Source organism: Hypanus sabinus, chromosome 12, assembly GCF_030144855.1.
Source record: "Hypanus sabinus isolate sHypSab1 chromosome 12, sHypSab1.hap1, whole genome shotgun sequence".
Lineage (NCBI taxonomy): Eukaryota > Metazoa > Chordata > Chondrichthyes > Myliobatiformes > Dasyatidae > Hypanus > Hypanus sabinus.
Genome location: NC_082717.1, coordinates 15,141,710 through 15,156,876, shown reverse-complemented (window position 1 = coordinate 15,156,876; position 15,167 = coordinate 15,141,710). Strand labels below are relative to the sequence as shown.

Below are 15,167 nucleotides of genomic sequence, written 5' to 3'. Positions count from 1 at the left end.
CAGAGGCGGTCCCGCTCACCAACACCACCTCCGAATCTTGCGCCCGGGCCCTGATCGCCACCTGGATATCCCGCTTTGGTGTACCAGCCCACATTACCTCCGACAGAGGCGCCCAGTTCACCTCCAGCCTGTGGTCAGCTATGGCCAGCCTTTTGGGGACTCAGCTGCACCACACCACTGCCTACCACCCACAGTCGAACGGGCTAGTGGAGCGTTTCCACCGTCACCTGAAGTCGGCCCTCATGGCCCGCCTGCGAGGGGCCAACTGGGCGGACGAGCTTCCCTGGGTCCTGCTCGGAATCCGCACAGCGCCCAAAGAAGATTTGCACGCCTCGTTGGCCGAGTTGGTATACGGCGCGCCCCTGGTCGTCCCCGGGGAGTTCCTACCAGCCCCAAGGGGGCAAGAGGAAGAACCCGCAGCAGTCCTGGGCAGACTACGTGAGAGGCTCGGTAACCTGGCCCCCATACCCACCTCGCAGCATGGGCGGCACCCGACCTGCGTACCCAAAGACCTGCTAAGCCGTAAGTTCGTTTTTGTACGACAGGGCGGACATCGGGCACCACTACAGCGGCCTTACGAGGGGCCGTTTAAGGAAATCAGAAACAATGGGTCCACATTCGTGCTGGACGTTGGGGGGAGAGAGGAGTGGACCGACTCAAACCGGCCCATGTGGACGTGGCGCAGAGGCAGACCTCCCAAACAGAGTCCGGCCCAGACTGTGGACATTGGGGGGTATATCGCCGGTTCTGGGGGGGGGGGAAGGGGTTATGTGGCGACCCACTTCCCAGTGCACCCGAACCGGCTCACAACTTGCACGCGCCGGCATAGAGGCCAGTCCCAAAAAGGGCGCCAAGTCTGCTCCACCAGCAATTTTAATCGATAAATACTGTTAAAAATAGTCCCATCAGACTTCAACGGGCCTCTCTATCTTTGCTGGTAAGTGACCCTGTTACGGGGTACGTAACACACCAGCAGGGGGAAAAGCCCGCGCCCGGGACGGGACTGTGAATACGTGCCCCCTACAGCATTCCCACCCGGGGAGGGCGGGATCAGGAAGGCTTTAAGCGAGGCCGCGAAGTTCGAATACATCTCTTTTGCAACTGCAGCTCATCGACTGCGTGTCGTTATTTCAGCACTGCGTGTAGCACACCGCTACAAAACCCCCTTTACATGGATTTTTGGTATCCACTTGTTTGTGGATACCCAATAAAACATCAGACATCAGAACTTAAGTGGAAACTGTTAAACATTGACCTCAAGGGACTCCATAATGAATATTGGAGAATCTAAAATCATGCCTTTCCAGTAAGGAGAGCAAATTTCCTTTCCTGAAACATGTTGATGAACCTGGTAAGATTTTATAAAAGTTAAACTTTTCTATTTAGAGTTATTTAATTAAGATAATTTAAATTTCCCAGATATTGTTATGGAGCTCGAACTCATGTATATGGACTCATGTATATGGACTCATGTATATGGACTCATGTATATGGACTCATGTATATGCTCATGTATATGGACTCATGTATATGCTCATGTAGGCATTGTTGCTGTCTAGTAACTTAGCCACTGTGCTCAACATTTGCTGGGTGTCTTACCAGCAAAGACAGAAGTATCCGTTGGAGTCTGGTACTATTTTCAAAACAGTGTTTATTAGTAAAATATACAAATCAATATCAACAATGCAAATATACAGATAATACACGTTAGCAATACTAAACCTAAAAGTGTGGGTATAATAATAATCAATAATAAACAAGCTCTATCGTTGTCTAGGGGATAAGGAATTATCATGGGAAAGTATAACGTTCAGTTCAGTTCATGTAAGCTGAGGTAGTTGTTGGTTCTTTTGTTGTAACCGTTGGAGAGAGAGAGAGAGTGAGAGAGGGCGAGCAAACAGTGACAGCTACAGTCATTCAAACCTTCCTTTACTTTCTTGATCTGTCGATGTGTTGTTGTGGCCATTCAGGCATGACCCCTCTGTCCTTCTGCTAGACCGTTCTTCTATGGTGGACTCGTCACCCAGGCAAGGGTGGACACACACACAAGCCTCCACCGGCCTCGCTATAAACACTGTGAATTAAAATTGACCGATCCTTCGTTCGGTCTCCAATGCCCCACAATTTTCTCGTGGGTTCCAACACTTAAGCAGTGCTCACTAGTGTGTCTCTTGGTGCATCTGAGGGGTGTCTCCCCAGACCTCACTTTTATCCCTACTCACGGGGTCTCAGGTGTCAATCAGTTTAGAATGGCTTAGTCCATCAAACCAGCCCACTCCGGCTGTCCACTGAGGAATTTTAATGAACAGAATAGTACCAAGTAAACAACCCTCTCCAAAAGACAGTAAATCAATGGCTCCTCTCCTCCCTCTTATCAGCAGCAGATGTTCCAACTTGTTTTCCTCTTATCTGTGTGTGTCTCTCTCTCATGAGCAGCGTGGTAACAGTAACAGTTTGTGATTCTCCCCGGGAGGGGGACATGGGCAACTCTGTACCCTTCTGCCCATCAGAGTTATTCATCCTTCATAACACATCAAATTCAAAAACAGAAATCCAGCATGTAATGATAATGCTATGATCAGCCAGAATGAATATGATTAAGATAATTTCTCTGATGACAGGTTGTGGCTTATCAGCTTCATCATGGACATAACCCTCCCCACTGCTGACGGCATCTTCAAGAAGCTGTAGCTGAAGAAGGTGGCATCCATCTCCAAGGACCCTCAACATGCCTTCTTCTCATTTCTACCATCCAGGAGGACCACACTTGATGATTCAGGAATAACTTGTTCCCTTCCAGCATCAGATTTCTGAGGGTTCAATGAACACTACCCTGTTATTCCTCTTTTTCTGCACTACTTCTGTATTTTGTAATTTATGGTAATTTTATGTCTTTGCACTGTGCTGCTGATGCACAATGATTTTCACATCATATAAGAAAATGTCACCCAGAAGAAAGAACAAGAGCCTCAGGACTCACACTACCAGGTTCAGGAAGTTATTATCTGTCAACCATCAGGGTCTTGAACCAATCACTTGCCCCATCGCTGAAATGTTCCCACAACCAATGGACTCTCTTTCAGGGGCACTTCACCTCATGTTCTTAATATTTATTGGTTATTTATTATTATTTCTTGCATTTGTATTTGCATAGTTTGTTGTCTTGCTGGTGAATGATTCAGTTGGGCGGTCATTCATTGATTCTGTTATGGTTATTATTCTACAGATTTATTGAGTATGGCCTCAAGAAAATGTATAAGAAATGGGTTGTATATGTATTTTGATAAGTAAATGGATATGTATATGTGCTTTGATTTACTTTGAATTTTGTTAATAAACCTGTTTCTGATATTGCCTCAATGATATCACAATGTTAATAGAGCAAGGTAATTTTTGCATGACAGTTACATTTAAATTATGCAAGGCATTCTCGTCGGTCTCTCACTCCCCCGGTAACCCATTCTCTCTTTGGAAGGCATCAATTCCCTTTTATGATACTATCAAGCAACATGCGTTAATGTCCCTGCCAAGCAGCTCATCTTTGGGGATGCCAAGGGCAGCAGAGGACGCCAGGCAAACACACATGGTCACAGTGGGATGGTGCGTATTCCCCCGCAGACAGAACCGGAAGTCAAGTTCGAAACCAGTCTCTGCAACCTCACGCTGTACAAATGGGAAAAGATGCTGTAAATGTTTTCTTCCTTTGATTTTTAAATAGACTCGTCTCCCCGTATCGCCTTCAGTTGCAGCAAGCAGATTGGAGAATCTGTCGGCGAGTCATGCGCCCGATGCTGGAGGAACTCAGCAAGGCCAGGCAACAGAGAATCGAGGAGTAAGCGCTCCGCTTGTCCCGATTTGTAACTAATCGCTTGGAGAGGGAATGCAATCAGTCTCGTTTAAAGAAGCTTGCCCCCTGCAAGCTCTATCGAGTCTTGCAATTATGTTTGTAAACAAATATTTAATGATTATATTAAGTTCTAAAAGTGCTGCGGCCCTTAGGCAGCGTTTGACCAAAGTCGAAGTGCATGCATGTCATCGTATACAACCTTGAGGTTCATTGTCTTGGCAGTTCTTTACAGGAAAGTAAAGAAATAAAATAGAATTTATAGAAACTGTACGTAAGCAAAGACTGATAAGCAACTAATGTGTGAAAGAAGTCAAATTGTGCAACATAAATAATACCAATAAAATGATCATAGAGCCCTTAAAAGTGAATCTGAAGGTAGAGGAATCGGGTCAGAGTTGAAGTGATTGCAGTTACGCATGCTGGTTCAGGAGCTTGATGGTTGGAGGGTAATAACTGTTACTGAACTCGGTATGATATCTAAGGCTTCTGTACCTCCTTTCTCATAGCAACAGTGAGGAGAGAGCATAGCCTGGATGCTGCTGGGTCCTTGATGCTGGATGCGTTTTATCATGGCAGCACTCCTTGTAGAGTACTCTGTGTTGAGAGTTTTGCCTGTGATGGACGGGGTGTATCCATTACTTTCTGTAGACTTTTCTGTTCATTGGTGTTGCTGTTTCCATAGTGAGATGAAACTTGTCAGGGTACTTTCCAGTGTGACTGCTTTTCTCTCTCTGCATTTGCTACCTGACCCAAGTGTTTTTGACATTTTGGTGCTTTGAAAAGGCCAAATGCAAAGTACATGCCAGTTGTGTAGTTTGACAGGATTGGGTGGATGATATTGGTGAGCATAAGTGGATTTACAGTTGGGCTCAAAGGACAACATTGGGACTTTTTTGACTTTGCATAAGTCTAGTTCTATTTTGATATATCTGTTGTCTTTGCCTGCAAGTCTGGAATCAGTTGTGTGAAACCTAGATTGAAAGATCTACTGGCCATAGATATATTTTATTATGAATAGAGGGATATGAGCCATAACATGGGTAAATGGGATGAGATTTGATGGGAATATTGATTGATATTAATGATTTGAACCAAAGGGCCTATTTCTGTGCTGTATGTCTCTATGACTGTATTGAATGGAGATGTGCATACTGTCATCACATAAATTTCTCAATTTCATTCAATTTATCTGTCTTGCCTCTTAACAAGCTGTAGAGATAACCAGACCTAAAGATGTCTGTGGCTAATGGTTATTTATTGTCTTCTGAACAGTTTATTCTTTTCATTTGTAGATCCCACTTTTCAGAATTTATAGGCATGCTTCTTAGTTGCACCATTGCTTTAATGACGTTGATTGCTGGTGTCGCAGTAAGTGAGGGGCTTAAACCATGGTGCAGCTCGATCACTGACAAGGGTAATACTTCAATTAGGTATGCAATATTGATTGTAATTTATTACCTAAATTGTGAATTTACTGTCAGTTTTTTAATTTTTCATGTATTGGTGGCACTAGTGCTATAAAATACTAGCAATTAATTTAATCAGGGAATTATGTATGATAGATGCTTGTGTTTGATTTTGAATTGTAATGCTTATTATTTTGAATTGAAACACTTGGAGTAACTATCTAGAAAAAGTTTACTAATTTCAATTAATTTAATGTGGCCATTCAGGAACGGTCTTCCAGGCAGGATCCTTTTGTACCAGAGTGAACTGGATTGTGCAGTGATTCTGGTGTGCTGCTCTGCATACCTTCACTCTTGACACCATAAGAAATTGGAGCAGAATGAGGCCACTCAGCCCATTGAGTCTGCTCCCCATTCCATCATGGCTGATTTACATTGTTATCCCCCTTGACCCCATTCTCCTGTATTCTCCCCATAACCTTTAACATCTTGATGAACCAAAAAACTATTAAACTCTACTTTAAATGTAAGACCATAAGACAAAGGAGCAGAAGTTGGCCATTTGGCCCATTGAGTCTGCACCGCCATTTTATCATGAGCTGATCCAATCTCCCCTTTAGTCCCACTCCCCTGCCTTCTCACCATAACCTTTGATGCCCTGACTACTCAGATACCTATCAATCTCTGCCTTAAATACACCCAATGACTTGGCCTCCACTGCCGCCCGTGGCAACAAATTCCATAGATTCACCACCCTCTGGCTAAAAAAATTTCTTCCCATCTCTATTCTGAATGGGCGCCCTTCAATTCTAAAGTCATGCCCTCTCGTACTAGATTGCCCCACCATGGGGAAACAACTTTGCCACATCCACTCTGTCCATGCCTTCCAACATTCAAAATGTTTCTAGGAGGTCTCCCCTCATTCTTCTAAACTCCAAGGAGGACAGTCCAAGAGCGGTCAAACGTTCCTCATATGTTAACCCTCTCATTCCCGGAATCATTCTAGTGAATCTTCTCTGAACACTCTCCAATGTCAGCACATCCTTTCTTAAATAAGGAGCCCAAAACTGAACACAGTACTCCAAGTGAGGTCTTACCAGTGCCTTACAGAGCCTCAACATCACATCTCTGCTCCTATACTCTATTCGTCTAGAAATGAATGCCAACATTGCATTCGCCTTCTTCACTACCGACTCAACTTGGAGGTTAACCTTAAGGGTATCCTGCACAAGGACTCCCAAGTCCCGTTGCATCTCAGAACTTTGAATACTCTCTCCATTTAAATAATAGTCTGCCCGTTTATTTCTTCTACCAAAGTGCATGACCATACACCTTCCGACATTGTAATTCATTTGCCACTTCTTTGTCCATTACCCCAAACTATCCAAGTCTCTCTGCAGACTCTGTTTCCTCAGCACTACAGGCCCCTCCAACTATTCTTTGTATCATCAGTAAACTTAGCCACAAAGCCATCTATTCCATAATCCAAATTGTTGATATACAACTTAAAAAGAAGTGGCCCCAACATGGACCCCTGGTAACCGGCAGCCAACCGGAATGGGATCCCTTTCTTCCCACTCTGTCTCCTGCCAATCAGCCAACACTCTATCCATGTATGTAACTTACCCGTAATTCCATGGGTTCTTGTTCAGCAGCCTCATGTGCGGCACCTTGTCAAAGGCCTTCTGAAAATCCAAATACACAACATCTACTGCATCTCCCTTGTCTAGCCTACTTGTAATTTCCTCAAAAAATTGCAATAGGTTTTGTCAGGCAGGATTTTTCTTTAAGGAAACCATGCTGAGTTCTGCCTATCTTGTCATATGCCTCCAGGTACTCTGTAACCTCATCCTTGACAATCGACTCCAACAACTTCCCAACCACCAATATCAAGCTAACAGGTCTATAATTTCCTTTTTGCTTCATTGCCCCCTTCTTAAATAGCGGAGTGACATTTACGATCTTCCAGTCCTCCGGAACCATACCATAATCTATCGACTTTTAAAAGATCATTTCTAATGCCTCCATAATCTCCACAGCTACTTCCTTCAGAACACGAGGGTGCATTCCACCTGGTCCAGGAGATTTATCTACCCTTAGACTATTCAGCTTCCTGAGTACTTTCTTTGTTGTAATTGTGCATATTTCTTTTCCCTGACACCCTTGAGTGTCTGGTATATTGCTTAAGCCTTCCTCAGTGAAGACTGATGCAAAATACTCATTCAGTTCCTCCACCATCTCCTTATCTCCCATTACAATTTCTCCAGCATAATTTTCAATCGGTCCTATATCTACTCTCACCTTGCTTTTACTCTTTATATACTTGAAAAAGCTTTTAGTATCCTCTTTTATATCATTTGCTAGCTTCCTTTCATCATTCATCTTTTCCCTCTTAATGACGTTCTTAGTATTTTGTAGGCTTTTTTAAAAAAAATTTTTTTATATTAGTTTTTCAAAACATTTTACAAATTAAAAACCCCAAATCCCAATGAGGAGCATTAAAACAGTGCAAAATTAAGCATACAATAACAATATGCTACAAAGGAAGAGAATTTAGCAAAAAAAAAAACGCCTAAATTAAAGACAAGTAAGCTTAGTGTCCTCCCCAAGCCCCACAACACAAGAAAAAACAACAGCAACTCCAGACCAACCACAACACAATATAGAGAGAATAAGTCAGGACAGCCAAGCTCCCAGACTGTGAATACACTCAGCAACAGAGGGTAATAATGCCTTCTACCAGAAAAAAAAAGGAGCTGAAAGCAAGGGACCAAAAAGAAAAAAAAAACCCTAGTCAGGAGGAAGGTTATGAAAGTACTCAATAAAAGGTCCCCAGACCTTATGGAACTTTAGATCTGAATTGAGAACTGAATAATGAATTTTTTCGAGGTCCAAACAGGCCATGATGTCATTAAGCCATTGAGCATGAGTGGGCGTGGCAGCATCTCTCCATCTGAGGAGGATAAAGCGTCTAGCCAGGAGAGAGGCAAAGGATAATATTCGGCATTTGGTCGGACCCAGACATAAATCTGTCTCGCCCCAAAAACTGAACAGAGCAATTAAGGGGTTTAGTTCTAGGTGCTGATTCAGAATACACGATAACGTAGTGAAGGCATCTTTCCAGAATTTCTCCAAGCTAGGACAAAACCAGTACATATGAATGAGAGAGGCCACGCCCCTCTTGCATTTATCACAGAGCGGACTAACGCTAGGGTAGAATCAAGATAGTTTAGATTTAGACATATGGGCTCTATGAACAATCTTAAACTGTAAAAGGCAGTGGCGAGCACAAAGAGAGGTTGAGTTAACCGATTTGAGAACTGAATCCCAGCTCTCCTCAGATAAGGAGATATTTAAATCCTGCTCATGGGGGCCCGTCGTAAGGCCGCGAGTTTATCTTGGATGATTGATATTAAGCCTTTACCTATTGGATTCATGGAAAGAAATAGGTCCATAGCATTTTTCGCAGGCATTTCAGGGAAGTTAGGAATTAAAGGAGCAATAAAGTGTCGGATTTGGAGATATCTGAAAGAATGAGCATTGGGCAGATTGAACTTAACAGAGAGCTGCTGAAAAGAAGCGAAGTGATTATCAATGAAAAGATCTTCAAAATGTCTAATGCCCTTCCTATACCAAACCTGGAATGCTGAATCGTATGTAGTAGGTAAAAAAAGGTGATTATGAGCAATAGGGCTGGAAACGGAAAACCCCTGGAAACCATTGCATTTCCTGATCTGAGCCCATATATGCAAAGTGTGTCTAACAAGAGGATTAGCTATTGATCTGGGCAGACTACTAGGGAGTGCAGAGCCAAGAAGTGCAGAGATAGATAATTCTTTAGTGGAGCTCAGCTCCATCGCCACCCAGTTAGGGCAGTAGGCTTTTTAAAAACTTCCCAATCCTCTGTCTTCCCACTAATTTTTGCTTTCTTGTATGCCCTCTTCTTTGCTTTTGCTTTGACTTCTCTTGTCGGCCATGGTTGCATCCTTTTTCCATTTGAAAATCTCCTCTTTTTTGGAATATATCTGTCTTGCAGCTTCTTCACTTGTAGCATAAACTCCAGCCACTGCTGCTCTGCCGTCCTTCCCGCTAGTGTTCCTTTCCAGTCAACTTTAGCCAGTCCTCTCATGCCACTATAGTTTCCTTTACTCCACTGAAATACCGACACATCGGATTTCAGCTTCTCTTTCTCAGATTTCACAGTGAACTCAATCATGTTATGATCACTGCCTCCTAAGGGTTCCTTCACTTCCATCACTCTAATCACCTCTGGTTCATTACACAATACCCAATCCAGTACAGCTGATCCCCTAGTAGGTTCAACAACAAGCTGTTCTAAAAAGCCATCTCATAGACATTCTACAAATTCTCTCTTAAGATCCAGTGCCAACTTGATTTTCCCAATCCACTCGCATATTAAAATCCCCCACGATTATCATAACACTGCCCTTCTGGCAAGTCTTTTCTGTTTCCTGTTGTAATTTGTAGTCCACATTATTGCAGCTGTTTGATAACTGTAGATAACTGCCATCAGGGTCCTTTTACACCTGCGATTTCTTAGCTCAACCCATAAAGATTCTGTACCTTCCAATCCTATGTCAACTCTTTCTAATGATTTAATATCATTTCTTACCAATAAAGCCACACCATCCCCTCTACCTACCTACCTATCCTTCCAATACACCGTGTATGTATCCTTGGATGTTCAGCTCCCAGAGACGTGCATCCTTTAGCCACGTCACAGTGATAGCCACAATATCATACCTGCCAATCTGTAACTGTACGACAAGATCATCCACCATATTCCTTATGCTGTGTGCATTTAAGTATAACACCTTGTCCAGTATTTGGTACTTCTGCATTGATTGCACTGCAACTCATCCCAATGACTGCAAATTTGCCCCATCACCTGCCTGTCCTTCCTGACATCCTTACTAATCACTATTTTAGATCTATTTCTGTTTTCCCTCTCCTCCGCTCCATCATTCCAGTTCCCATCCCCCTGCCAAATTAGTTTAAACCCTCCCTAACAGCTCTATTAAACCTTCCCGCCAGGATATTGGTCCCTTTTGGGTTCAAGTGTAACCCATCCTTTTTGAACAGGTCATACTTCCCCCAGAAGAGATCCCAATGATCCAAGAATCTGAAGCCCTGTCCCCTGTACCAGTCTCTCAGCCATGCATTCATCTGCCTGATCCTACAATTCTTGCCCTCGCTAGCACGTGGCACAGGTAGCAATCCTGAGATTACTGCCCTGGAGGTCCTGCTTCTCAGCTTCCTTCCTAACTCCCAGAAATCTCTCTACAGGGCCTCCTCACTTTTCCTATCTATGTCATTGGTACCAACATGTACCAAGACAGCTGGCTGCTCGCCCTCTCCCTTCAGAATATTCTGGACCCAATCCGAGACATCCCGTACCCTGGCACCTGGGAGACAACACACCATGCGGGTATCTCTGTCAGGCTCACAGAATCTCCTGTCTGTTCCCCTGACTGTGGAATCCCCTAGGATTGCTGCATTCCTCTTCTCCCTCCTTCCCTCCTGCACAACAGCACCAGGCTCAGTGCCAGAGACCCGATCACCATGGCCGTCCCCTGTCAGGTCATCCCCCTCAACAGCATCCAAAACAATATATTTGTTGCTGAGGGGAGTCAGCCACAGGGGTACTCTCCACTATCTGGGCATTTCCCTTCCCTCTCCTGACAGTCACCCAGTTTTCTGACCCCTGTAGCCTAGGGGTGACTACTTCTCTGTTCCTCTTCACGTTCCCTAATAAGCAGTGGGTCATCAAGCTGCAGCTCCAGTTCCCTAACACGGTCTCTGAGGAGCTGCATCTCGGACTCCCAGGATTCCCACATCTGACACTCTGAACAAAGCACTAACCCTGCAGACATGCTACCTAATTCTACAGGAATGAAATAAGAAAAAAATAAGTCAACTCACCTACTTAACTCACCAAACACACGAACTTTTTAAACCGTTAGCTCGTATCATTAGCTGTGTGAGCCCTGCTGTTCCTCCTTCTGTCCAGGGCAATTTGCCAAGGGGAATAAAGAGTCTATGCCTGACACTCACCTCTTCCCGTTTACCGCCTAAGCCTGTTGAGCTAAAGCCGTACACTCTGCTGCCACTCACTCCGCTGCTTGCTCTGACTGCTGCCTGCTATATAGGGTGGTCTTTTTTTAAACTCTCTGCGCTGTCCTGTCTATGTCACGTGCCTGCGCAGTCTTGCCCTTTTTGTACTCAAAGAAGTTCTTTTTTTTAAAAAACTGCCTTATTTCAGAATTCAGCTTGCACGCTTCCCTTCTTGTCCCGATACTCAATGATTTTGTCTCCACAGCCATTTGTGGCAATGAATTCCACAGATTCACCACCGTCTGGCTAAAGAAATTCCTTCTTATTTCTATCCCTCAATTTTGAGGCTGTGCCCTCTGGTCTTGGACTCTCCCACTATAGGACACATTCTCTCCACATCTACTCTCTCTCTGCATTTCAGTAGGTTTCAGTGAGGCCCCCTAATACTTCTAAACACCAGTGAGTACAGGCCCAGAGCCATTAAACACTACTTGTATTCACCCTTTCATTCTGGAATCATTCTTGTGCAACTCTCCTGCAACCTCTCCAATGCCAGCACATCCTTTCTCAGATAAGGGGCCCAAAACTACTCTCAATACTCCCAAGTGTGGTCTGACCTCAGCATCACATCCTTGCTCTTGTGTTCTTGTCCTCTTGAAGGCACTTGCCTTCCTTACTACCGACTCAGTCTTCAAGTTAACCTTTTGGGAATCCTGCACAAAGACTCCCAAGTTCCTTTGCACCACTGATTTTTTGAAATTTCCCCCCCTTTTTTAAAAAAGTAGTCTATACCCTTATGCCTTCTACCAAAGTGCATGACCATTCACTTCCCTACACTGTATTCCATCTGCCACTTTGCTCATTTTCCAAATCTGACCAAGTCCTCCTTCAGACTCTCTGCTACACTACAAATTCCCTTTGATTTTCCTAATCTACCTACATATTGAAATCCCCTTCATGACTATTGTAACACTACCCTTATTATATGCCTTTTCTGTTTTCTATTGAAATTGATATCTCACATCCTGGTTACTGTTAAGAGGCCAGTATATAACTCCTTTCAGGGTCTCCCTTTTTTAGTTTCTTAACTCTACCCACACGGATTCTATATCTTCCAATTTTATGCCACTTCTTTCTAAGGATTTGAATTCATTTTATAATAATAGAGCCACCCCACTCCTCTGCCTTCCTGCCTGTCCTTTTGTACAAGGTGTATCCTTGGATGTTAAGCTCCCAAATATGATCTTTCAGCCACATCTCAGTGATACCTACAATGTCATAACTGCCATCTCTTAACTGCACAACAAGATCACCCAACTTATTCTGTATACCTTGAGCATTCAAATAAAACACCTTTAGTCCTGTGTTTATCACCCTTATTGATTTTGCCCCCTTGTTACACTTCACCTCATCCCACTGACTGCAATTTTACTTTATCTGCCCATCTATCCTTACTCTCGATACTCTGCATGTACTGGTATACAAACTGCCTTGTCCACAGTTCTATCACTCTGGTTCCCATCTCCCTGCCAACTTACTTCAAACCCTTCCCAACAGCTCTAACAAATGTGCATGCAAGAATATTAGTCCCGTTTGGCTTCTGGTGTAACCTGAGAGCTGAGGTTTTCTGTTTTGGGTTTGTGGGCCTATAGAAATAGAAACCTAGAAACACTATAGCACAATACAGGCCCTTCAGCCCACAATGCTATGCTGAACATGTACTTTAGAAATTACCTAGGGTTACCCATAGCCCTTTATTTTTCTAAGCTCCATGTACCTGTCCAGGAGTCTCTTAAAAAAAACTCTATAGTGTCCGCCTCCACCACCATCGCCAGCAGCCCATTCTACACACTCGCCACTTTTTAAAAAAAAAACAAACTTGCCTCTGACATCCCCTCTGTACATACTTCCAAGCACTTTGAAACTGTGCCCTCTTGTGTTGGCCATTTCAGCCCTGGGAAAAATTCTCTGACTACCCACATGATCAAATGCTAAGAGTTGTCTGCAGCTGATACAGAATGTTGCTTCCTGATGGAGTATTATTTTCCTTTCTTTTTACACACTTGTCCTGAACATTCTTGTGCTGAAATGGAAATCGTTCTGCACTAGGGAATAAAGGGTAAAATGTCTTTGATTACACCTCAACTCTTATTATGAACTAATACAAGTAAGAATGCAGATTTGAATAGATATTATTTTTGTAGAAGTTTTATCCCTGTTTATTCAGTTAATGACGGGAATCATTTTGTTTCAGTTGTAGAGATATTCAAGAAGAATCCCTGAATCTGAATGTGGTTTCCACTATGTTCTATGATCACTTTGGCACTGCACAGGTAAATCATGTGCTATCACAAGTGCTTGATGCATGAAAACTGAACAAATTGCCAACTGTTTCCTTTTTCAGTTTGCTCTCTGGTGTGCTTGGGTGGTGTGGATTATATTGGCAGTACTTGCTCTCATGAAGGTTTCTCAAAATCGTGGTAAAGACAACTTTTCTATGGAGTACAAAGAGGCACTTCTAAATCCACAAACCCAGGGATATTTTCATGGACAAGTAACCAATGTATTCATTTGACCAAATAAACTATAACTGCATTCACTAATGTAGAAATGTGATCTTTGAAATTTCCTTGGGATAAATAAGATTTGGCGGGTGTGGATTGGGACAGGCTGTTTAATGGCAAAGATATACTTGCTAAGTGGGAGGCCTTCAGAAGTGAAATTTTGAGCATGCAAAGCTTGCATATCCATGTCTGACTGAAAGGTAAAGATAACAGGTGCAGGGAACCTTGTTTTCAAGAGTTATTGGATCAGAATCAGGTTTATTATCACTGGCATGTGTCATGAGATTTGTTAACTTTGCAGCTGCAGTTCAATGCAGTACATAATATAGAAGAAAAAACAGAAAATATAATAAGTAAATCAATTACAGTATACTTATTTTAAATAGATTAAAAAATCATGCAAAAAACCAGGAATGACCAACCTATCAAAGCATTTCATCATTGTAGATGTGAATGCTACTGGGCAATAGTCATTAAAGCAGCTCACGTTATTATTCTTGGGCACTGGCATAAATGTTGCCTTTTTGAAGCAAGTGGGAACTTCCGCCCATAGCAGTGAGAGGTTGAAAATGTCCTTGAATACTCCTGCCAGTTGATTGGCACAGGTTTTTGGAGCCTTACCAGGTACTCCCATCAGGACCTTCCACCTTGCGAGGCTTCACTCTCTTTAAAGACATCCTAATATTGGCCTCTGAGACAGAGATCACAGGGTCATCAGGTGCACAGGGAACTTCACAGCTGTGTTTATATTCTCCCTTTCAATGCGGGCATAGAAGGTGTTGAGTTCATCTGGTAGGGAAGCATTGCTGCCATTTGTGGTATTGGGATTTGCTTTGTAGGAGGCCCTGCCAGAGTTGTTGTACATCCGATGTCACCTCCAACCTCATTCAAAATTCTCTTCGCTCTTGAATGCCACAGATCAGCAGATGATGTACCTCCTGGTTCATCCATGGCTTTTGGTTTGGGAATGTACAGTCTTTGTAGTGACATATTCATCCACATAGGTTTTAATTAAGTTGGTAACAACTGCAGCATATTCATCCAGGTTTGATGATGAATCCCTAAATACAGTCCAATCCACCAATTCAAAGCAGTTCTGTAGGTGCTTCTGTGCTTCCCTTGTCCAAAACCTTCTTGGTCCTCATTGCTGATGCCACAGTCTTCAGTCTCTGCCTGTACTCAGGGAGTAGAAGTACAGCCAGGTGATCAAACTTACCGAAGAGAGGGTGTGGACGGTACGCACGGTAGGCATTCTTGATGGTGGTATAACAATGG

At 43.3% G+C, this 15,167-nt stretch overlaps 1 protein-coding gene across 1 annotated transcript; it reads left to right on the top strand.

Annotated features, from left to right (window-relative positions):
• On the top strand, positions 1 to 13,903 carry LOC132403314 (transmembrane protein 179-like). Its single transcript, XM_059986767.1, has 4 exons — positions 1 to 522; positions 5,140 to 5,277; positions 13,583 to 13,661; positions 13,733 to 13,903. The coding sequence occupies exons 2-4, from the start codon at positions 5,165 to 5,167 to the stop codon at positions 13,901 to 13,903; spliced, it is 363 nt and encodes a 120-aa protein (XP_059842750.1). The 5' UTR covers positions 1 to 522; positions 5,140 to 5,164.
• The last annotated feature ends 1,264 nt before the right edge of the window (positions 13,904 to 15,167 follow it).

Excerpts from the sequence above, each read along its gene's own strand:
- LOC132403314 (XM_059986767.1), top strand. The coding sequence starts at position 5,165 with ATGCTTCTTAGTTGCACCATTGCTTTAATGACGTTGATTGCTGGTGTC. Across the intron at positions 5,278-13,582 it reads AAGGGTAATACTTCAATTAG|TTGTAGAGATATTCAAGAAG; the intron begins GTATGCAATATT and ends ATTTTGTTTCAG. Across the intron at positions 13,662-13,732 it reads ATCACTTTGGCACTGCACAG|TTTGCTCTCTGGTGTGCTTG; the intron begins GTAAATCATGTG and ends TTCCTTTTTCAG.